This window comes from Drosophila miranda, chromosome XR (assembly GCF_003369915.1).
Source record: "Drosophila miranda strain MSH22 chromosome XR, D.miranda_PacBio2.1, whole genome shotgun sequence".
NCBI classification, from domain to species: Eukaryota; Metazoa; Arthropoda; class Insecta; order Diptera; family Drosophilidae; genus Drosophila; species Drosophila miranda.
Genome location: NC_046674.1, coordinates 5,254,003 through 5,278,565, shown reverse-complemented (window position 1 = coordinate 5,278,565; position 24,563 = coordinate 5,254,003). Strand labels below are relative to the sequence as shown.

Genomic DNA, 24,563 nt, shown 5'->3' with positions numbered 1-24,563 from the left:
AGAGTGTGTGAGAGAGAGAGAAAATCACTCTTCGCTGCTCTCGGTTCGTTATGTTCACTAAACAAAACTTGTTCCCGAGTCTACGAAATATTCCACGGTAATCTGAAATCAAAGGTTTTATCGTTATCAGAGGGAAAACATCTTTAGTTAGAGGCTATAAATATTCCTGCTACAAATACCTACCGATAAATTCTATCGCATCTTAATCCAGGGATCCAGGGACTATCCGGAGTAATTGTAATTTCAATCTATTTTTGTGAAAAAATGTATTTCCACGTCTGCCTTTGCGTGTCTCATCTCTGTAAGGATGTGTGTATGTGCCAGTGTCTTTGCACTATTTATTTATCAATCCATATCCAGCTGCAGCTTTTCCCATACGCATTTCCCACATAATTTTGAATTTGAGGCCAAACCGAACGTGTCGCGCTCACTCCCTCTGCACATCTAGATCTATATTTCTCTAAACAAGTGTGATTGTGTGTGTCTTTCTTGAGCTGCAATATGTTCTGTGGTGCGCCCTGAAGTATGCAAGGAGTTTACTCGAGAATCGGCCATAACTGTGTTATCATTTTGTTCAATGCATATAAATCACAATTTTATATACCCGCCTCTGTGAAAGCGAGCACCTCTGATTAGAGATACAATGAAAGGCATTCCAGTGCATTCCGTCCATTTCATGCCCATATTTATTTTAACCCAAGCATATTAAGGAACCATGATGATTCGGCAGAGAAGTATTTCAAAAATGGCATGCAGACCAGATGCAGAAATGACTTTATGCAAGAGGATTTTGTAAGCACAGCTGTTGCAGTTGCAGGCACCTCATTCGGAGGTGGCTGGGTGGCTACAGCAGCAGCTGTTGCTGGCGACGAAGACTAAAAGCGTCGCTTGGCATAAATCCGGCCCAGGCGCAGGAACGGGCTATCCTGCCACCCGCACCTAAGCGCATTTGTATTAAATTGAACGTGTTCGTTCCCAGCCGTCTTCTCTGCCAAGAAGAGAATGGGGAAACTACACTGGAAAAATAGACTTAAAATAGCAATTATATCCTAGAAATGCATAGCATATCAAAATCATTCAAAAATTATGAAATAATAAAGGACACAATGTAGAGAAGAGCTTCTTATATTGAATCAAATTTCCAAAAGCTAACAAATCTACAAAAGCCATTATTAAAAGGTAACATAATTTATTATATAAGAACCTCTCAGTCGCTACAAAAACGTCACGATCCTCACACAGTCTATGACTTATCTTAAAAATTATTCAACCGTTGAGAATCTTGAATATTGAATACAATAACCCTTGTATTATCAAAGACAAAATTAGAATGGTATTATATGTATATTTGAGAAATAGTTTACTGATTCGTAACTGGCATTTAAGAACCAAGTACCCATTTCCAGTTATTTTGAGCTGGATTTTTCTTTCAGTGTAAGTCTTCACACCGCTGCTTCTGGAGCTACTACTTCCTCCTTTTTATTCCGGGCCGGGAGTACACAACTGTTTTATTTATTGACTTCACGTAGCGTATATCCTTATAATTTTTGTATGTGAGATCTACATATGTCTGAGCACCAAATATAAGGGGAGATTCCGTCCGTCTGTGTTCTTGTTTGCGCTCGACTGCACGTCCAAATATCTACAACAATTTCTTCGTCAGTCTCCCTCTTCCCTCCGTCTCAGTCGTTTTCTGTGTATGCAATAAATTGAAATTGAAACCTGCAAGAAATGGCTATGTTTGACTTTTTGCAGCATGGCCGGGTCCAGTTCCCTTCCGGTTCTGCTCCGTACTCTCATGGTTCGTCGTGTTTTGGTAGTACATTTTAACGGCTCTTGAGCAAATAAACGATTTTTGCATTTTAGATTTTTAAGCGGCATCCGGCGGCAGCCCTGCTACCTCTGCGTATGGTATTTAGGTAGATTGCATATCGATTGGGTGCTCTCTCGCAGTGTTGCTTGCTCAGCTTGCTTCTCATTTCCTGCTTGAGATTACATTTTTCCATCGTTATGGCTTACGAGTACACTGAATATGGGATAATAGGTGACGTTCGGATACACTTGATTAAACTTGGTGGTTCCGTGAAATTTGTTCACTTCCGATAAAATATTTTTAGCTGGTCATGTCAAGTTTAACTGTTGACCAGCTGTATTTATCTTTCGGACTGTGTTGGCCATTCCCAGCGCATCCACGACTTTCTGCCATTGGGAGTGTAATATGGACTCTCAACCTCAGTGGAAGTTAAAATCTTCCATTTTAATATTTCCACTCTCGGGACCCGGGAATTTTTAGTAAACATAGCTTTTTTATGCAATTTTTTTTATTTTAAGTGCTCAGTTCACTTAACTAACTTAAACTTATGCAACTTGTTCATTTAGTTCTCCTGATGATTTCCGAGCAGATTCAGCAGTGGATACTGCACGTCCGGCAGCATTCGCACATCGATCGGTGGGTCCGAGAGCTCGGAGCAGGGCGAGCAGCCACAGTTGGCCGGCACCTCGTGCTGGAAAGGAAAGAATATGAAAGTGATTTCCAGCAGAAGAATCAATGTATAGAGAGAGAGACAAACCCTTTGGCTGTACGTGTGACCGTTTTGGCAGACCATTTTCACTGAGATCGGGTGGTAGGACTTTATGCTGCAGCAGGTGCAGAACTTCTCGTGCATGTCGGTGAGTGTGTTGTACTTGGATCCGGACGAGCAGGCGCCCTGGCAGTCGGTGAAGCCCTTAATTGGTTCGGCATTGACACAGACGCCATGGCCGGATTTGGAGAACTTGAGGATTTCTTTGGTCTGCGACTCGGCCAGGGACACAGGCAAACAAGTGGCTACAAATAAGGGGAACTAGTTTAATAAAAATCCTGTGTACGGAATGCGTGTATGTCTACTTACATTTATCTTCCACCAACGGCTCCAACTTGCAGCGTTTACAGCAGCCATCCTGGTACAGAAGATGGGACAGACACCCGGCCACATCCGGACATATCTCCTTTGAGGAGGTGACCATCAGCTGGTTATCCTTCTTCAGGCAGCTGTAGAGCGTGCAGTTGTCTGCGGACTTCCAGAGATCATTGGCTCCGTACAACTTCTGCTCGAACACACAGGAGGATTGGATGCATTTGCCACAACACTTGCTTTTATCCAGCCTCTGATAGCTGAAGCCAGGCGCACAGTCCGTCGAGCACTTCTCCAGAGTGCTCAGCACCTGTGCATTGCCATCGGGGCCATAGGAACAGGTCTCGCGCTTGCACACATCCTTGGCATGAGTCCACTTCTCGCCCACCTGCTTGGTGAACTTCGAGGAATCGTCCAGCTCGTACTGGACAATGCACAGATTCTTCGGAGGCACTAAAAAGAGAGTATAAACCATGGTTGGATGTTTAACTTTACCATTTCGGCTATTGACTTACTACAGGAGTGGGTGGAACAGCAGGCATCGACCTCCTTTGTGGTCTTCACTTCGTAGAATCGCTCTGGACAACTAATGGGAGGCTTGGGACACAGCTCTGGATTACAGACGATTTTCTGTGTGGGACAGCAACCTTCCTCAATATTGACTAGCTCTTCGCCAGGCAGCAGCTCCCTCGGCGGCTTCAGCACTTCACACTCTTCCTTTGGTTTGCATTCTACGGAAGATAAATATGGTTCATGGAAACTCTGGGCAAGCATAACTGATCCGACTGATGCGATCCCAACTCACCGCAAATGTATTGAGGACAGCCATTGACGTCGTTCTTCTGCTTTTTAAACTGTCCCGGACCGCAGACAGGCATCATAGGCGCCAGACAAAGTTTGGTAGGATCCTTGGGCTCTGGGACGCATCTATATCTAGGGCAGCATTCCTCCTTGGTAACAATTATCTGCGGCTTGTAGTCCTCGGCACAGATGTTCTCCTCCACCTGGCACTTCTTCTGCACACACGAGGTTTTGCCGTTCACATCGCACTGACAGTCGGTGCACTTGTCCTTTGGCCACTTTTCTCCCGGCAGGTGCACACCATCATCGCATTTTGAGCAGGCCAACTCAGGAACACACTTGCCGGCGTCCAACACCTGTCCAGGGGGACAGAAGCAACCCTCGAATCGCTCCGAATTGATGCACATCTCATCGCTTTTCACCGTCTGGATGACAGTCTGACTCTTCAGACTCACAGCATCGTACTCTGACATGGCCTTGATGGTGTCGCAGGTCTTGGCACAGCCGCAGGACTCGTACACCATGTCGCTGGGACACTCATATGGACATAGCTGGGGCCTTCGCCACGTGGTGCAGATCCCGTACTGGTTGCACTCCTTGGCATATGCAGCCAGAGCCACACAGACTCCTTGTTGGGTGTTGCCCGGCTTGCAGATATCCTGCTGGCACGCGGAGACGTATGAAATGGGATCTACGACCAGCGGGCACTTGCCGAACAGCTCTGCGTTGTAGAACTGCAGGCAGGGGTCCTTCTCCGGCGGCAGCGGGATGCACTGCTCCTTGGGAACATCCTCGCTGAGGCATTTTTGGGCGTCGGTGAGTCCCAGCCTGGGCTCGTCGGCCTGCCAGCTCTGGATGACATCCACTCCCGGCTTTTTCTTGGCCGGATTGGGCTGCAAATCGTTGGCCGCGTTTCCGTTACAGTCCCCACAGAGGCCCTCCATCTTGCTGCCGTACTTGATGCTGGGCACGCCCAAAGAGAAGATCAAATCCGCGAACGAGGCCGTAAGTTCCACATGGGACTCGGGTAAGGAGAGCACCAGGTCCTTGCCCACCACCTGGCGCAGAGATATCCAGCTGTCCTTGTAAGGCATCCGCTTCACCTCGAAACCATCGACCAAGACCTGGAGGGATTTCGGTTTCAGCGGCACCCGCTGCACATGGATGACATGATCCCCATTGAGAATGTGCAGCGACTTAGCACAGCTGCCTCCATCCACGGGACTGCTCTGTCCCAGTTTCTTGCAATCGTCCATGCTGACGTACACCTGGAATGTGTGGACACCGGGCAGGACCACATCGCGAGACAGCAGATAAGTGCAATTGCCGTTGAAGCTGAAGCTCTTTCGATCGTAGGTCATGTAGTTGGAGGCTCCCATGGCATTGCACACACAGTCCTTGCAGTCAGAGATGGGCACGCAGTTGGGTCCCTTCCTGACGGTGCCCTCCGGACAGTAGCAGCCCGGGAAGCAGGTATCGGGCAGCACGGGGCAGTCATCGCCATGGACGTTATCGCACGACGGTTCGCAGCGTCGCTTGTAGCAGTCCGTGTGCACAAGAGGTGACGGGCATGTAATCTCGCACTGAGCCACCGCCCTCCAAGTACGCAGCTGGACCAGCGGATTCACACTCAGGCACTTCTTGACGAAGCTCTCCAGAATGTTGCACTTGCAGGCGGCAGGATCCCCGTTGTTGGCCATCATGCAGTCGCATGCAGCCTCGAGGCAATAGTTGTTCAAGAACTGCTTGTAGTTCACGGCCTTGTGACAGCGGGCAAAGGTGGGGTGGCTGTGGAAAGCGTATTGATAAGTATACTGTATCGATATAGAGCAGGATCAGCCATAGTACTCACTGAATGATATTGCACAGCTGCAGTGCCTTGGCCTGCATCTCCCTGGAGCACTTCAGATCCCCGCACTGATCCTTGGGCACTCGCTTGTCGTACCAGCTATCGCCGAAATTCTCCGTGTTAGCGATGATCTGTCCCTCAGGCGAACGCTTGTCGTCCCGGGGATTACCATTGTAAAAGCCGCACAGACCGTCGACAGTGCGTATGAACTTAGAGGAGATGCCCACCTTGACGATGCCAATGTCGTCGAGTTGAACCCAGAAGCCGTACTTGGTCGAAACAGCCAGGAGGGTCTTGCCCGGCTGCGACACCACAAAGGATGCTTTGCAGATGGGCGAGTTGATAAGCTGCTGGACCGTGAACTCGAAGCCATTGAACTTGAGCTTCAAGTGGGGCAGGAGGATCAGCTCATTACCGGCTTGGATGTCCTGGATGGTGATCACCTTGTGGCAGATCTTTCGCGACTCGTCAGTGCACTGCTGATGAACTGTACAAATGTGGATACATGTGTAGAAAATAAATTATTTAGATTGGTGATTGATCAAATCCTACCCGATATTGACCAGCTTCCGTTGTGTATGTCTCTGGCCAGAATGTGGCTGCATGGTCCATACTTGAAGAGGGTTCCATCGAAGGTGGTGAAGCTCTTGCCGCTGATCTCGCACACATCGTCCTTGTTGGGCCTGAGGACGCAGGTATACCTCAAGCAGTCACCAGCCTTCGCTGTGCTCATGTCCAGCTCCACGTCGTACTTTTCCGGGCACTTGGGCTCCGTGCAGGAGATTGTCTCGTTCTTGTCCACCAGCTTGCTGGGTATGGGCACACAGGTGAACTCGTCGCACTGCTCCTCCACCTGGAAGTCCAGCTCTTGCGTGGGCATCGACAGGACTTGCTCCTTGGAGGATACGAACTTCGTCTTGGTGATGGTCACGCCGTCGTCTACAATCGAAACCTGCTTGGAGAAACTAAACATCTTTGACATCTTGCGCGTCTTCTTCTCGATGATTTTGATCTTCATTTGCGGAGGACAAACGGGCGCTGGACAGGTGATGATCTCAGCTAAAGGGATAACACGTGAATATAGAGATATTCTGAAAGTTTTTGCATTCTTGGTATCTACTCACTCTCATTCTTCTCCCGCTTGATGTCGGGCTCAACAGTGAACGAATCTCTGCAGCTGGAGTCCTCATCATCAGCACAATCCTGAACACCATTGCACCAGAGCACCTCTGGTATACAGTCTCCACTGGAAGGACACAATCTTTGCTGCTTGGGACAGGGCTCGCACTTGCAGAAGCAATCGCTAGTGATCACCGGTCGCAGTTTGGCATCCTGACAGGGCGGACACTTCTTGGGCTTGCAGTTCTTGTGCCCGCCGAGGACACAGACACACTCCTCGCAGGCGGAGTTCTCGAACTTGTTGCCGATCGGGTAGCTGACGTAGTTCTCCACGCAAGGGCACAGATTGTGCTGCACGCAACTGTTTCCATCCCAGAAAAGAGCCAGCTGGCTCTGGCAGGGGCAGTCGCTGGAGCTGGACTGCGGACCTGCAATGCCATCGCAGATGTTGCACTTAGTGGGTAGACTATTGTCGACAGGCACTTGACGCTTGATCTCAGCTAGGAATTAAGAAAGTGGCTTAGAACGATACAAATATAGGCAGACTTTGAGTTGCGGCTTACGATAGGGCTTAAAGCATCCCAAGGGCTCGATGCGCATGTTAATGTTCCTCTCCCACTTGGCCGGCACCACTTTAAGGAACTGTGTGAGTATGGGCTTCTTAAAGTGATGTTTGCGCTCGGTCTCCCCGTCCACGTTGGCCTCAAAGATGCGCGGCTGTCCACTTGGTGATAGCACCGTGTTCCAAGTGGGCTTTTTCTTGGAGAACAGTACCTTGTAGCCAGTTACCCAGCCATCGGGGCCACCCTTGGTCACAAAACCGGAAATGTTTCGAGGCTCCAGGAAATCAAACTCCACGAATTCGTTGGGGGTATTGGACAAGGGGCGCCAGGACAGAGGCGTCGATAGCTTCAGTAGGTCCAACAGTGCCGGCTTCTTGGCAGGCTTGGGCAGCTGCCAGACACTGCTCGATTGCACCTGATCTGCATACATTTTGCCATCATCCACACCCATCTGATCGATGCAGTCCATTTCCTGCAAATGCGCTGGATGCTCCGTGCTTGTTGGTGGAATGGAAATGGTGGTCCTAGGTTCCTCCGTTTCACCGCAAATCAGCAGCTCCACACGCATAGCAATGGAACCATGCCATTTCAGGGGATAGATACGCAACGAGCTTGCTTCAATGGGGACCTTAAAGAGGGTCTGAACAGGCGCTCGAGAATCAAGGGGGCCATTGAACATCTGCGGCTTTTCTGTCTCATCCACCAGATAGTGATAGGCTACGCCGTCATGGCTGTGCAGGATCTGTAAGTACAGGTCAGAAACTGTTCAGAATGAAGATTAGAAAGGGGCTATCACCTTAAAGAGCGTCACATAGCTGTCAAAGTCAGGACTTCCCGCCATGACCACTCCATAGAAGGGCTCTGGCCGACCAAAATTCAGCTCGAGATACTGCATCTGGTCGTTGATGTTGGGTGACCAGCTGCCCTGTGGATTATATTTGGTGAGACGAGCCTTGGTTGGGCCGTGTTCGGGGGCCAGTTGGGAGCTGGCGTTGAAGATGCTATCGGGCACAGAGTGAGGGCCATTCTCGATTTTCGGGATGAGCCTAAAACGGAAAGAATGTTGAAAACAAATAAGGATGGAATAGATATTGAGGCCATACCGATCTGAAGCGCAGTGCAGGGGTGGGGTAAGGGTTACGGGGAAAATGGGCTCGAGAGGTTGAAGCTCTGGTACTCCTTCTGAAAGTACAAGAATATCCACAATTACTTAATGGAAAGGCTCCGAAATATCGCAAATTACTCACCTAAAGGTCGCTCCGGTATAGGATCCGGCTTATTCGGCACACAGGTAAAGGCATTGTCGATGCATTGGCAGACTTCGAACTCGCCGAAGACGGGCTTGTGGGGCTGGACATAGTGCTCGGCCTTGTCCATGCAGGGGCACTCGTCGGCATGAACACAGGTATCCTCATCCCGCCAGTACTTTCCGAGCATGCGACAATCCGGCCGTAGTTTGTCCACACATCCAGGCTTGCAGTGTTCACCCGGCTGGCAGAGACCGCGCTTCCGCAGGATGCTGCCGTAATAGTGGCAGGTGTGCTCGCACTGATTGGCACAATCCGTCCAGGCCTTGCCCTCGGGACACTGTTTGATGGGCTCCGACTCCGGCTCCGGCTGGGGCTTCTTGCCACAGCTGGGCTTCAGTTCTTGGACAGTGGCGATGTGGTCGCAGATAAACATGGTGGGATTGAACATCATGTACTCGCCGCAGGTCTGTTCCACATAGATCCAGCCGCCCTCTACTCCCTTGGGCTGGCAGTGCAGGAACTTGTGGCAGTCGCCGGGGAAATCCTTGTACTCCACTACGCCAGCGTCGCAGGTCAGCCCTATTTGAGGCCGTTCTGTGGGCTTGGGAGTGGGCGGGAGTGGCTCCTGGTCACACTGGCAGAAGGCACGCAGCTCGTAGTCGTGGCACTTCCCAGTGCACCGCAGACCCTCTTCTAGGTTACAGACCACGTTCTCATCCATCTGTTCGGGCGCCTCGTATGTATCCTTGACCCGACACTCGACCTTTGTCATGTACTCCTTTAAGCAAGTGCCGTATACGTTCTCCATGCGATCGTAGCGCGGCACCTTCTCCTCGTCGTTCAGCCGCACACTCTTGTCCGAGGTGTCCTTATCCTTGTCGCACCATCTCGTCCAGCCCTTGACGCACTTGGTCTGATTCTGCGTGGCCAGAGGTACTGCCTCGGTGGTCCCCTCCACGAGTGGAGCAGAATGGGCGGGCGTGGTAAGCGTGGGCTGGTTGCACTTGACGCCGCTGCAGATCTCCTTGCGCTTAGAGCAGCGACAGGTAGCACAGGAATCCGTGTATGTAATGTCGCCCTCGTAGTAGGTCTTTCCGTTCCGTACCATGCACACGGGCTTGCACTCGGCCTTGGGCACACACTCGCGGTAGGTGTCGTTCAAGTAAATGAAGCCATCGTCGCAGGGTTTGATGTGGCACCCCTCGAGACAGTTCTCCCTGTTGCACATGCGCTCCGCGATGCCCTGATCCAGGAAGTTGTCGCAGGTCTCTACAGCGCAGGCCGGAGTGCAGGACTTGTAGTCCGAGCAGTGGGGATCGCATTGCATGGCTGAAAGAGTTTCGTTTGAAGGGTTATTCACTATTTAATATGGATATAAATTCTCTACTCACGACAGAAATGCTGGGATCGCCAGCGTATATTGATGCCCTTTTGGGCACAGGCATCCGCGTAGGCAGCTATTGCCGTGCATAAGCACTCGCAGTCGCCGCCCTGATCGCAGGCGCACGTGTCGAAAATGCAGCGTTTCCAATACCGCTCAAGAGGCACCTCCGAGTGACACTGCTCGAACAGCTCCGACTTTAGAGCACCACACTTGAGCTGGGCCCAGGTTTCGCGCTCCGGATGTGACTTGCAGGCATCGATGGGCGCCACCGGGGCCGAGCAGTGCGGCTGTAGCTTCCAGGAATGTCCGAAGAGCATGGGGCTGGTCTCAAGACCCAAGGAAGGGGTCTGCATGTCATCCAGTCCGTTGCCATTATAGTTGCCACACAATCCGCTGACCTTGTGGCGCCACTCATTGCCCAACTTCACGTAAACCCGAGTACCCTCGTCCCACTTGACCTGCAGCTTGAGGGGAATCACCTCTACGACAACGAATACGCCCGCCTTGTAGATGTGGAACGCGTTGTGTCCCTTGGAGTTGACGCTGTCTCGAAGCTCTGCATAGAAGGATATTAGTTAATAGACTTGCCAAAGGGATCCTTTACTCACTCTTAATGGGTGTCTTGTTCGGATCAGTGCTGTAAGCGGAATCTGCGCTGAGAATCAACGACTCCTGAGCATGGCCAGTCAGGGAAATTTCCAAGGACTTAGAGCACGTCACACCCATAGTGCCACAAAGGACATTCTGTATGGTTATGCTGAAGCCATCGCCATTTTCGAAGACGCCCTTGGCGAGAACATAGTCGCAGGCTCCCTGGAAGTCAAAGTCGTGGCCATCGAAGGTGGAGAAGTGCGAATCACCCCAGACGCTGCAGGTGGACTCGCAGCCGTTCTCTGAGCACTTCCAGTTACCAGCCTGGCACACGCACAGGTTGCAATCCTCCTTGATCTTCTCGCCGTCGTCGTAGCTCTTGCCGGCGTGGTGGCACGAGCAGTTGGTGGGCAGCACACAGGCTAGGCGGGAGGTGTCATACACATACCCCTCCATGCAGACACAGCCGGGCAGACACTCTGTGGAATCCGCCATATACTTGTCCATGTTCTTGCAGGTCTTCGGCTCCTTGGGGGCGCACTTTGTGAACTCGGCGAACGGTTGCTTGGTGCATTTGGATCGCAGCTCGGACGAGGGTGGATACTTGTCCTTGTCGCCCGGCTCGGCATCCTGACAATCCCAGACACCGTCTTGGCAGGTGCACAGATCGAGGAACTTCTCCCCGGGGCGCACCTCTTTGTAGCCCGGCCGGAAGGTCATGCCATCGAAGCTGCAATGGCACTTCTGCTTGGGCACACACTCGCCCTGGTCGTTGATGTACTCCCCGTGCGGACAGCGGCAGCCCTCGACGCACTCCCGGTTGCAGCTTCCCTTGCTAGGCAGATCGTCGCAGGTTAGAGCACATCCATCGCCGCACTCGTCGAAGATCTGACCCATCGGACACTTCACAGCTGGGGGCAGAGGAGGGGCTCAATTCTGCAGCTCGTTTTGGATGTTTATTCGGAACTTACCACACTCCTTAACCGTCATTCTCCAGCCCGTCTTTACGCCCTGCCGCATGCACTCCGTTCCGTAGGCGGACAAGATGGGGCAGAAACACTTGGACAGCTCGTCCTTGCAGGCGCAGGTGTCGTAAAGACAGTCCTCGTAGAACTGTTCCGGTTCTACCATGAAGTGGCAGTCCTGGAAGATGTCCTGGAGTATCCAGTCGCAGTGCTTCTCCGCCTGAGCCTTCCGCTCCGGATTAAGCGTGCAAGGATGCGGGCCCTGGTGGGTCTCTGCCTTGAACTGGCACGTGTCCTTGGTGCGCCACTTGTCTGCAAACGGTTCCACGGCGGTCTCCACATCGCCCTCGGGCGTCAGGAAGTCGTCCTGCGTATTGGAGTTGAAGGTGCCGCACAGGCCCTGTGTCTGGCCACGCCAGCTGGGCGGAGCATCGATGTATACGCGCGACACGCCGTCCCACCAGACACGAATGCCGTCGGCGAACTCCACAGTGAGAAAAGTGGAGCTGGCCCGACGGATCAATACCTCTCCCAGGCCCAACATCTTCGGCAGCTTGGCAATGGGCTTGTCATTGACAATGGTGGTTAGCCCCTGGTCTAGTTTAATAACCGAGGGCGTGCCATCCCGTAGGACGAAGCGAATAGTCACCGATTTGGTACAGGACGGATCATCGGGTGCGGCAAAGCTCAAGGCCTCCGAGACGGCGCCCGAGCAGGCTACGTTCTCCGCCTCCACTGACATGTTCGGGGTCTTCAGCAAATGGTACGAGCACTTGCCCATGAAGTCGTAGCGCTTCCCGTCGAAGGTCTGGTAATGTGGATCCCCGATGGCCCCACACCGCGCACCGCATTTGTCGTCCGTGCATCGCCACTGGCCGTTCTTACAGGTGCATGTGTTGCAGTTCTTCTTTACCGTCGACTCTGGCTTGAACTCCTTGCCGCGCAGCGTGCAGGGACACAGCTCCCGGGTGATGCACGCGTCCTTGTATTGCACCGTGCCCTCGGGACAGAAGCAGCCCTCGTTGCAGGTGTCTCTGGTGGGCGATAGGGCCACATCCGAGTCGCATGTGGGCTCCACATTGGGACCGCAAGCTTGATAGACGCGTCCAAAGCCGCAGCTAATGGCTGAAATTGTAGTTGGAGATGTAAGGGACTTTTTTAAATCGCATCCATCTTCCACACTTACGACAAATCTCCAGATTGCGCCAGCCATGCTCCAGCTTGATGCCCTTGAAGGCACACTCCTTGGCCAGCATGGCAATGGCATCGCAGTTGCAGCTTTCTGGATGCTCCCGATTGGCGCAGTTGCAGTAGTCGGCCATGCAGGTGCGTATCAGGGCCTCGTAGTTGAACGGTTTGATGCAGTCGCCTAGCTTTTCGTTAGCCAGGAGACGCTCACAAACAGACACCGCCTTCTGCAGCCTGCTCTGTTCGCAGGATTCCATTCCAAAGTCCAGCTCGGCGCTGTTCTCCACGAGGCACATCTCACTGCGATCCTGGACGCGCCAGGCATCGGCGAATGCCTTGACAGTCTCCACTTTCTTGCCCGTCCGGGACACAAAGTCGGTGTTGGAATCGCCATCGAGGGACCCGCACAAACCACCCACTTTGCCCCACATCTGAGGTCCGGCCTGCACGGAGACATACTGATGGTGGTCCCAGTCGAGTTTAAGGCCAACCGACTCGAGATCGATCTGCACATGCTGTGCAACGGGCATCACCTTCATGCCCATCACTTGGACGGACATGGGCAGCTTCTTGATGGGCGTGGACAGCTGAATGGTTCCATCTGAAGCAGATATCTATGTAGATAATGGTTTATGCGTCGAAGACTGGATCCTTACTCAAATTCTCGAAGGTGTAGAGCACGGACTGCCAGAGAACCTTCAAGGAGTGGGCACAGCCATAGCCGGAACCGTAGGGACATGCCTTCAGTATGATGTCAAAGGTTCCCGACACTTTGTCCGTAATCAGCGTGTGCGAGCAAGACAGGGGAGCCCTGCAGGGAAGCAATGTTTATTACCCAGAGACATCTTCGGATTAAAATAGACTCACTTGAACACCAAGCCATCAAAGGTTTTCATATTAATGCCTCCCCAAGTGGTGCAGAGAGCGGGTCTCGGTGTCTTGTCAATAACCACATCCAACTCGCTGCTCTGGTACAAGGAATACCTGCCTGGGGTCACCACAGTCTCTTCCGATGACCACCATTCCTGCAGATATCAGAATATCAACGAATATTAACGCAAGTAAACGTTTAACATACGCTTCTTCGCTCCAGGTCCCTGTACTTGGCCAGGAGGGCTAGCAGCTTCTCACGCTCGGTCCGGATCTCATACGCCATCTCACCGCTAAAGCCGCCGTGATAGACGCGTCCTGCCTGCTGCGTCACCTTCTGCGTGGATGTGCTGGAGCGGATGGTGTACCCAGGAGCTGTGTATAATAAAAACCCGTTCAGAAAACATCTAAATAACAGATAACCTGTAATCGCCGTATGACCTTATTGCCTATATACACTAGGGCTGCATCATGCGTCATTGTGTCTTGCCGAAGACGCAGTTTTTTAATACCCGATACTCAAAGAACATAGAGGTATATAAACGTCTCCGACCCTATAAGGTATATATATTCTTGATCAGCATTAATAGCCGAGTCGACATAGCTATGTATGTCTGTCTGTGCGAGCAAAATTAAGAGATCACCAGCGATAAGACGGCTTGCGGCAGTCATCGCGATGAATCGGCCACCGCCCTTGCCGGCTGACAATGTTCCCGATCGTTTTACATAGGCTGATCATAGGGGAGCATTTCAGCCTGTCAGCGCAACTATCATTACTAATGACATATAAAACAGCTTATTTAAGAATAGAATTTCGTCGGGTAAAACACTTCTGGGTGAGGAAAAGTTAAAAATATGCATCTAATCCTTCAAAAAATACGTTGAAGCAATTTTATCTTTAGATTAGCTATTAGTAAGCTAAGTCCATTCTATAAGGAAGCTAATTTTGTATACTTTATTTGGTGATCTTGCTTGATCTGCCTTTATGAGTAATATCGCCTTCAAGAGTATGCAAATCCATTTAGGGATACTCACGAAATATGCACTTTGGAAGTGGTGAGGGAAGATACTGTCCCCGCTGATAGTTGCACTTGTACTCAATGTCCAAGCGTCCTTGGACTTTTAGTCCGGGCACCTGGGGGCAGTTGAAGGTGCACCGAGCCTCCTCCAAGTCATAGGCGCATTTGTAGTTGCCATTGAAGTTGGTGTTGGTCACATTGCAGCTGGCGATGTCTAAGGAGAAGCGAAGAATTGGAAGGAGATTGGAAGAACTCTTTGGAATGGGAGCCTTTGAGCCTTACTATATTGACAATGGCCACCGCGGAACATCTTGGAGCACTGACAAACATTAAAGCTGATGCACTGACCGCCATTCGTGCAGACAGGGTCACAAGTGGCTAAATGGAGAAGAATTAGCCATATAATCATAAGGACTATGAAATTTACTTACGGCCACAGTCGGGGGGCTTTGACAGTCCGGTCTTTGTGTGTATCCACTGGCCATTGCGGCATTCTATGTTGGTTATTGCACTGCCATCGGGGAACTGGAATCCCCGCATACACTCCGCATGACAAACACTGAAAACAGGTCGAGAATCTAGCCATCCATTCTTGTAAAACCGATACTCACTTGTTCATGCAGGCGACCTTTGAGTTCTTTGGAGCCTTGGGAAACGAAGCACACACGGACTTCTTCTGCTGGCACGCAGGTCCGTAATAGTTTTCCGGACACTGACAGACGCCCGCTGAGAGACAGATGCCATTGTTTTGACAGGGTGGCTGGCACTGAGCGTGGCAGGGAGGCACTACCGTGAAAATGGAGTTGCCTATGATCCAGCCATCGTTGCTGCAGAACATCTCCAGGACTTGGATGTCCTGGCCGAAGCTATATCCAGCTGGACAAGAGACCTTACAGCGACCATTGTGGCACTCGGAGTGCACGTTCATTGGCAGCTCCAGGGCGGAACACTTTCCGTAGGCAGCCAGAGACTGTCCGCCGTTGCCGTAAAAATTTCCTTGGTTTCTGGGTAGAAGTTTTGATGATAAGAGATAAGGATCATTGATGAAGGTGATCCACCTATGAACTCACCCCTTTCCAAAGACTCCAAATAATTTGTTTACCAATGCCCCTCTGAAGCAAGAGTGCATATCAACGGATATTCAAAGAACCAATTGGTGCTTCAACTTACCCGTAACCTCCAGCACTGGCCGAAGTCTTGATGCCACCACCGTATTCTGGACCTCCTCCACCAGATCCGGCATAACTGTACCGAGCGCTATAATTATTATATAATTAGCTCTGAACTTGGGCGCACTTATCTAGCTTCCTTCCGATTTATCGTTACCTCACTGCGGGTGCATTCCGAAGAGAGAAGCTTATGTGGCGCTCGTCGCGCCCGACTTCGTTATCGACGGCATCCGGTACGGCCTGGACGAGGGGGCTAAATTTGCGAATATTCAAGATAACCATTAAAACTTAGCGCAATTTTAATGCGACTTTAAAATTTTTGGCATTGTAATAAAAAAAAAAAAATTTAACTTTCTTGAGATGGATTTATGGGTCAAGCAATCAAGGAAATTTGAAGCTGCAGTCAAGAAGGACTATCCAAACGAGTCGTAGTTGGAAAGCTTTCCATAAATTTCTTCTTCATTGGTTCACAGTTCTAATGGATCTTAGCTTTATATCCATCCACTCACTTTATATCCTCGTCATCCTCATCGTTCATCACTAGATCTCCTTCCTCGGCCCACACATGGCTAACAAGGAGCAGCCACACGGACAAAAATATCACTTTCTTTGCCATTCTGGCAGGACTATTCCAGCTTGTAGTTTTCGACTTTTAACACTGGTAATCCATTATTTCCAGGACAATGGGACTGTTCAATCGTATGTCCTTTGAGTCCTTTGGGACTATTTCTCAGTTGAACACTTATTCAGTCGACACTAGCTATTCGCTTTTGCAGATTTCCACGAAACTTGAAGACTTCCAGGCAACTCCGCGATCGCGACTAATGATGCCAGTGGCTCGGGAGCGCCTTTTATAGTCCCGATGCCCACGCCAATCTCCATTTTGATGGCGGGCTTATCAAAGAGCTTGGGATTTCTGGAGTCAAGCCCACCACTTTATCCGGAATGCGCAAAAAATTCACTTTTCTTCAGCTTATCGATGCTGGGACTGTTAGAAATAGCATTGCGAATGTATCAAAACTATGCCAAGTTGAGGCAGAGGCTGAGGCCAATGCCTGGCTGATAATGCCACTTCCTGTTGCCTATGTCATAACTATACCACCAGTCCAGAGACTGTAAGTCTCTTGTTACGTCGCCATTCTATTTATCAGGCAAGTGAAAATTATGAATGGAATACGTACTATTACGCAAAAACTGAGCTTGAACTTGAATGGTTGCACGAGAAGAGATTAAACTACAACCCGTCATTTGCCGGCATTTTCATTATTTACTAGATATCTTAACGGCTCATTATTTGGCCGTTAAGTTTACATAGCTCGGCGGTGCAATAAATATGATACACTTCATGTTCGATTCATTCAATAAGGAACAAACAAAGAATAAATTACAAGTCCAGCAATATCGTAGTTGATACCTTATAATAAACCATAAAACAGCCTCATAATAAATCAGGATCCTTTACAAGACAGAGCCCGACGCCGTCAAGCACCTGGAAGTTATCTTCCAAGTTCTAACAGGCCAGCAACTCGCGCATACCGATGCGAATGATCCAGGCCGCGTCGTAAGTGTGCTGACCTGAGAAAATCCCACAGCATTAACGTCATACGTCTGGCTAGTCAGCGTAAGTATGGCGTCAATATCGTGCATAAATTAATGCATTTTCCATACATTTTTTTGTTTAAACGAGGAGAGCTTAGTTTAAATTCGATTTTACTATCTATAACTATCGGTTTTCTATCGAAGAAGTGCCATCACGAGAATAATATGCACTTGCCATAAAAAGACGCTAGGTGCAACATTCAGCATACCCTGGGGAAAGGATGGTATAGAATTGAGGAAATCTTTTTTCATCGCAGGCTCCAATGAATGCAAAAACTAGTCAGTCTGTTTTAAAGCCATCTTGAAGAAATTGTGCAGCTTATTGTTTTGTTACAGGACCAAGAATAGGTATCGGGATCAAGATATGTATACAGGAAACTAATCAAATGCATAAACAGGTCAAGAACAATTCAATCTAATAAATTCATTATTAATTACGATTTTTGTTTGCCTTTTTTAGACACAATACAATAAAAGGAAGTATTTAAATGAGCCAGTCAAGTAGAAAATGTATTCATTAATCGAATAAAATGTGGGCAGGGCTGAGGGTTCTATCTAGCTAGTAATATTTAACGGAATATCAAAATCAAGGAATACGAACGATTCAATTTAGTTTATGCTGCTGTTGGAGCAAATTGCCTTGTTCGTGTGCCTACACTGGCTTCAAACAGAAAATCAAGATTCGCATAAACAGGGCACTCGGCTCAAAACCACCGCTGTTCCACGGCAGTGACTTTTTTCGCCCATGCCGTGCTTCCTTCACCCTGTCTTCGCATTTACAGTTAAAGTATAGCCGCTCAGTATTCAGCTGCGATGCCACGAAACCTCGTCTCTCTCCACTCTCACCAACAAGCTTTTTATAGTTAAGTACAGCCTGGACAGCGTCTCGTGGTATTTGGCCGATGCTGCGTCCCCCTTCCCCTAAAGGCCCCACCGCCTAGACAGCTGAGACTGACCGTCCCCCGTCGCATGAATAAAATATAATATAAATATGTGTTTATATATAATAAGTGTTTATTGGTGGCCTGCGGACCTGCAGGGTCTGCCGGGGCGGCTTGTTGAGCTGCAGGGGAGCTGAAGGCAACACCAGTGGTGCTCCATACCCCATATATGAAATATTTAAAATTTTCGAAAATGTATTTTACGGAACTTTTTCTGAGTAGTGCGAAACATCGAAATTGAGAGCGTTACAGTTAATTTTATGCATGGGCAAACACTGATGAGTCATGAACAGGAAAAGTGAGAACATGAATGAATATGAAATAATAGAGGACTAAGATAGGCGGATAACTTATCAACAGCTACTAAGAATGACACTCCCATATACATATGTAATTAATTTTCCATTGCATCTGAAATCTAATAACGATCGAAAGGTACATAATCCAATTCCATCAAGCCAATCGAAAACATTTTAAAGTAAAATGGTCGTTTATTTAAATTTTACAATGCTCGTCTTGCTTTTTAGACAAGGATTATCACAGCCCATTGGAGGTGGTGGCTTATGTATGCTATTGTTGTCTAGGTTTAGTGGGAAGATTGCAAGATTCCGAGGTGCGAATGCTACTCCACATATGGTTGAACGTCGTGCTGCTGGCGCACAGCCTCAGACTCGGCTCCGACGGCGCAGGCCAGCAGAGAGTTGACCGTCTGCTCCTCTCCAGCCTTATAAACATAGCCGTTGGCCTTATCGATGTGATTGCGTAGCCGCAGCATGCTGTCCGTGCTGAAGGCGTCTAGCAGTTGGAAAGAGACCAGGGCATAGTCCTCCACCATGGAGCAGATGGCCTCGTTGAGCTTCTGGTACTTGCGCATGGTAGGGTCGTCGTCCAGTTTCTCCAGCAGATACTTCAAATCCAGCACGTCCGTGTAGTAGTCCACATTGAAGTGTAGCTTCGACTCGTGCTTCCGCAGCAGGTCCGCCTTGGACAGGACATTTACATGCGGTAAGCTCATCCTCATCATGGTGTTGAGTGCCATCAGCAAGGTGGCAATGAACTTGGCTGGCTCCGAGCAGTAGTGCGAGTCGATGAGATTCACTGTGACCAGGCTGTAACGCTCCCGCTCCAGGCGCTCGAACACCCGCGCCATGGCATTGTGATGTGTGTACAGCTCTATCTGTCCGGGACAGTCGAACAGGAAGTAGTTGTGGGTGGCGCTGAGTTTTCGCAGTGCCGGCAACAACCAATCCTCAATGTGCTGCTCCAAGTACTCGGCGCAGTGCATTAGAGCTCCATTGGGCCCCAGCTGCAGGTGCTCCATGCAATCCTCAACGGTTATCAGCTCCATTACATTGATGACCGGCTCGTAGGACATGTTGTCATTGGCGGGATCCAAATTGACGACGCCAACCTGCCGGCCCAGCTCGCGGTAAAACTTGTACGCCTCATTACAGTAGGTTGTCTTGCCAGAGCCAGGGGGGCCTATTATCAGCTGCCCATAGCGAGGATTCTCCACTTTTGCTTGCGTTTGAAAACGTTGCAACATTTTTGTCGTCAACATAAATGTCATGGACAGAAAACGATTAACCCATTAAAGACCGTGGTTATTAAAAAACACTCCACGAAGATGATGAAACTTAAACAATTTGAGCGCTGTCTTTTTTTAGAAAAGAGAAAAGATCTAGAAGAAGAATTTACATACCGTATTATGTTCCGCGGTTTAACTCAAGTTCTTCACCTGTTTAAATTTAAGGGGCTTCAGTGGGTAAAGTTCGTTCAATCGTCATGAACGAAACGCTAGCACCAGGGTGACCGTTTACGATATATTATATACTTTTCGGTATATTTTGACATTGAAATTTAAGTTTTACAATTTTCATGACTTATCGCTATAAAATGTTATATTTAACTATTTTTCTAGTATAAATTAATTTTGATATATTACACTATAGTTACATATCACGCTAAAATATAATGGTGTTAAAATTAGCTCAGACAACGCTCAGCCTAATTCCATTGCCAGCTTCCAAAGGCATCATATAAGAAAATTTTCTCCGGTTTAAATTTTATCAAAACCAATACGAGAAATATATTTAAGAATACAAATATTTAAAAAGATTTGCGTTTCCAAAATGACCAGAAAAGTAATAGTGATAGCGACGAATACATATGTATAGTGATTAGTGCAAGCGGTGATCCGTCTTATATTATTGAGACTATACTTTATAAAGAACAATATTATTTTGTATCATTAAGACTAAGCAAAAAACGAAAGTGTTACAATTTTGGGTCATCCTCATAAATAGCGGCATAACTTTAGTAGCTTTATATGATTTTATATATTTTTATATTTAGTTATTTAGTTCATTATTAAGAGATCAACAAAAGGTACATTTATGTAAGGGTTGTTTCTTTTTTATTAGGAAAACTAAATTTTTCGTAAGTATATTTACGGTATATTTTTAAAATGAGACGGTATATTTCGGTATATTTCTGAGTGTCAGACCGTATATCTTATCGATAGATCCGTGTTTTCATTTCTGATTCCATTTTTTCAAACAAAGTCTACGTCTACCAATTAAACTTAAGCACAAAGTTATACACCCGCAATGGCTCAACCTCAACTACCAGCCTATGAAAACAGTGAGTGTGCCTGCCAAGAGTATCAGCGCATTAGGTGCCTAAAAATTTCACCAACCGACTGCGACCGCAGCGGAATGAGTCAACCAGAAAAAACGGTAAAAGCAGAAAGCAATCGCCGGAAGCGCCATGATTATGCCCATAAATGGTCAGGAGCTGTTCTTGTCTGCGATTGATGATTAGTAGGAGAAGGGGGACGAAAACCACAGCGGCTTCTATCTCCCCCTCTATGTCTTGCAAAAGAACAAACAACAACTCCATCGCCGCCGGCCGGCATGAGGCCGCACCCTGTTTTTCCACCATCATAAAATATTTTGTGTCTGTGCCTTGTGCTCGCTTTTATGATCCTTGGTAAAGTTTATGGTTCGTGAAATTGCAGAAAATATCTATGCAACGCTGCCGCGCACCCAACGCGGCCAGCCCATTGTCTTGGGAGCCGATCCCAAGGGCAAGAACTTCCTCTACACCAATGGCAATTCGGTGATCATCAGGAATATCGAGGTAAGTTGATATTTTACGCAGCATATTCGTACTCCTGCCTGCCTGCCTGCCATCATAATCTATGGCATTTTCCATGCGGGTTGTTTTATTTTTGGACAGCTGCAGTTTCTGGTCTTATTCCTCTCCTGCATCTGTGTTTGTGTGAGGTTGTGTTTGTGCTTGTCTGCTGCTGGCAGCTGTTCTATATTTATTTTTATAGAATCTACGCCGCATAACCATACCAGCCTATTCCACAGGCCGGCAAAAATCATCCACTCTCTCGCACAATCCACACGGACGGAGAGACAACCAGAGAAATGTTCTTGTTTGTGCCGCCCACGCATCATCATTATGATGATGTTCGGGTCGCTTACTAATTGGGAACTCAGATTTGCTGTGCCAACAAAATGATTGCAAAAGTGATTTTCCTCTGTGCTCTGTATTCTCGATTTATGTAGAACCCAGCCATCGCCGACGTCTACACGGAACACTCGTGTGCAGTGAACGTGGCCAAGTACTCGCCCAGCGGCTTCTACATTGCATCTGGCGGTGAGTGTGCCATCATCATGCAACTTCACACTTGGCTTGGAGTCTCGTCTCCGCTGTACAAGCTGCATGCAGTGGAGCATGAAGAAGCCGTATCAAGACCAGCCATGAGTCACGTCACACCATAAGCGCTCGTTTCTCCTCTACCCCATCATTTCCATAACCATATTTAGAGCCCATCGGCTGGGTTTCTTTCTTTGCTTATCTTATCTTTGCTATTTTTTATTTCTTTCGGTTCGGTTCGGTTTGGTATACTCAATAACCCCCTCTTATTACCCACTCCAGATGTCTCGGGCAAGATACGCATTTGGGACACGGTCAACAAGGAGCACTTGCTGAAGAACGAGTTCCAGCCGATAGCAGGACCCATCAAGGACATCAGCTGGTCGCAAGACAACCAACGCATTGTTGCCGTGGGCGAGGGACGTGAACGTTTTGGTCATGTCTTCATGTCGGAGACGGGCACATCGGTGGGTGAGATCAGTGGCCAGTCCAAGTCCATTAATTCGGCAGATTTCAGGCCGACCAGGCCTTTCCGCATCGTAACTGGTGGGTAAAGCAACAGCAGAAAGAAAACTTGCCTATTAATGCGAATCTCACTGGTTCACAGGCAGTGAAGACAATACGGTGGCCGTGTTCGAGGGACCACCGTTCAAATTCAAGATGACAAAGCAGGACCACTCTCGGTTTGTCCAGGCCGTTCGCTACTCGCCCGATGGCAAATTCTTTGCCTCGGCCGGCTTCGACGGCAAAGTCTTTATATATGACGGCACCAGCTCCGAGCTGGTGGGTGAATTCGGATCGCCCGCCCACAAGGGCGGAGTGTATGCATTGGCCTGGAAGCCGGACGGCACGCAGCTTCTGACCTGCTCTGGCGACAAGACGTGTCGCCTCTGGCAGGTGGAGTCCCGCGAACTGATCAGTGAGTTTGTGATGGGCGCGACTGTGGACGATCAGCAGGTAAGCTGTCTGTGGCAGGGGGACAATCTGATAACTGTGTCGCTGTCGGGTGTAATCACCTACCTCAACTTGGAGGATCCCAGCAAGCCTCTGCGAGTGGTCAAGGGCCATAACAAGCCCATCACGGTCTTGGGTCTGAGCGACGATCGCAGCACCATTTACACGGGCAGCCACGACGGCGTTGTGACCAACTGGAACTCAGGCAGCGGCGTCAACGACCGCATCACGGGCACTGGACACGGCAACCAGATCAACGGCATTGCCGCCTGGGGAGACTTTGTCTACACTTGCGGCATAGACGACAGCCTCCGACAGTTCAGTGTAGAAGGAAACTCGTACACGGACTACGTGGTCAAGCTCAACTGCCAGCCACGCGGACTGGCCATACTGCGCAGCGAGAACATCGTTGCCCTGGCTTGCATCAACGAGCTGACTCTTGTGCAGGACCAGAAGAAAATCTTCTCGCTGCCCATCAAGTACGAGGCCAGCTCCATTGCCGTCAACTCTGAAACCTTCGATGTAGCAGTGGGAGGCGATGATCAGAAGTTGCGCATCTACAGCCTGAAGGACGGTGCCCTAGAGTTGAAGGCTGAGCTGGACCACCTGGGCGCAGTCACAGATGTGTCCTACTCGCCAGATCTGAAGTATTTGGTCGCCTGCGATGCCCATCGCAAGGTGGTACTCTACTCGGTTGAGGAATATAAGGTAATGAGTGGCGGACTGAGGCGTTTCTTCGTGTACTGATCGTTTTGGTTATTATTGTCTTCAGCCTGCTCACAACAAGGAATGGGGCTTCCATAGTGCACGTGTCAATACGGTGGCCTGGTCGCCCAATTCGCTGCTGGTGGCCAGTGGCTCCTTGGACACCACCATCATCATTTGGTCTGTGACCAACCCAGCCAAGCACACCATCATCAAGAGTAAGTACTTAGTATACTATTATGTGGATACTCATAATTGTATATTCCTCCTCGACTTCAGATGCCCATCCGCAGTCGCAGATCACTCGCTTGGTCTGGCTGGACAACAACACTGTGATCTCAACTGGTCAGGACTGCAACACGAAAGTGTGGCACGTTGAAACTATTTAGATCGCCCTTTTTCGCGCTGACAGAGCCAATCATTTTTATACTTATCCTGAGGGAGTGCCCCTTGGCTTCATTTCATTTAAGTGCAACAACTATTTATGTCCCCTACAAGTACCCCACCCCATATGTCGTGTCGTCTTTATATTTAAGTCCAAAAGTGTTTGCTAATCATCCATAGCTCGCAAATAACTGTTGACACTTTCGGCGTGTCTGATAAAAACCTCTCATTGACGGACACATTGAGAAAATGGTCTGAAAAGACCCGATCAAATCTGTTTTTGCTCAACTCGCTCTTCGCTCAAGCAAAGACCGATTTTTTCACTTCTCTTTTGTTCCTGTTTTTCACTGAGCATCTTGTCGCGAGTGAACGAACAAAGTGTCTTTTGCGTATGTATGCGTGCTTGTACGTGTGATGCTTATGGCAACTATCAATTTTTCTGAATTCTATACGGTTTGACTATTGGAGCTTAAAATGAATCGTGAAAAGCAAAACCAAAATGTTCGCTTGCCAATTTTGCAAATAAATATACATATTACAATACAATAGCCCAAAAGATGCGGAAAACATGAATAAATAAACATATACACGAAAAAAAAAAACTAAAAACACTTTACTCAGACACTTTTTTGGTTCTGCTCATCTAAAG

The 24,563-nt window shown here is 48.9% G+C and overlaps 3 protein-coding genes across 3 annotated transcripts; 1 reads left to right on the top strand and 2 right to left on the bottom strand.

Moving 5' to 3' along the window:
• Positions 1–2,304: 2,304 nt before the first annotated feature.
• LOC108153130 (hemocytin) lies at positions 2,305–16,475 on the bottom strand. The gene is made up of 27 exons (XM_017282919.2): positions 16,172–16,475; positions 15,820–15,915; positions 15,664–15,750; positions 15,564–15,605; positions 15,105–15,497; positions 14,925–15,052; positions 14,776–14,871; positions 14,510–14,707; positions 13,683–13,849; positions 13,472–13,629; positions 13,261–13,415; positions 12,603–13,205; positions 11,423–12,541; positions 10,469–11,362; positions 9,868–10,416; positions 8,474–9,805; positions 8,330–8,408; positions 8,023–8,272; positions 7,227–7,968; positions 6,669–7,163; positions 6,097–6,603; positions 5,548–6,031; positions 3,700–5,483; positions 3,410–3,625; positions 2,892–3,347; positions 2,571–2,827; positions 2,305–2,504 (listed from the first exon to the last, which is right to left on the bottom strand). Exons 1-27 carry the CDS (start codon positions 16,276–16,278, stop codon positions 2,376–2,378), a joined length of 11,523 nt encoding a protein of 3,840 aa, XP_017138408.1. The 5' UTR covers positions 16,279–16,475; the 3' UTR covers positions 2,305–2,375.
• Positions 16,476–18,379: 1,904 nt separating this feature from the next.
• On the bottom strand, positions 18,380–20,014 carry LOC108153341 (GPN-loop GTPase 2). The gene is made up of 2 exons (XM_033386902.1): positions 19,941–20,014; positions 18,380–19,883 (listed from the first exon to the last, which is right to left on the bottom strand). The coding sequence occupies exon 2, from the start codon at positions 19,770–19,772 to the stop codon at positions 18,825–18,827; it is 948 nt and encodes a 315-aa protein (XP_033242793.1). The 5' UTR covers positions 19,773–19,883; positions 19,941–20,014; the 3' UTR covers positions 18,380–18,824.
• Positions 20,015–20,730: 716 nt separating this feature from the next.
• LOC108152985 (actin-interacting protein 1) lies at positions 20,731–24,168 on the top strand. Its single transcript, XM_017282712.2, has 7 exons — positions 20,731–20,845; positions 21,222–21,343; positions 21,781–21,871; positions 22,154–22,417; positions 22,479–23,533; positions 23,598–23,748; positions 23,810–24,168. The coding sequence occupies exons 1-7, from the start codon at positions 20,812–20,814 to the stop codon at positions 23,917–23,919; spliced, it is 1,827 nt and encodes a 608-aa protein (XP_017138201.1). The 5' UTR covers positions 20,731–20,811; the 3' UTR covers positions 23,920–24,168.
• Positions 24,169–24,563: the final 395 nt, after the last annotated feature.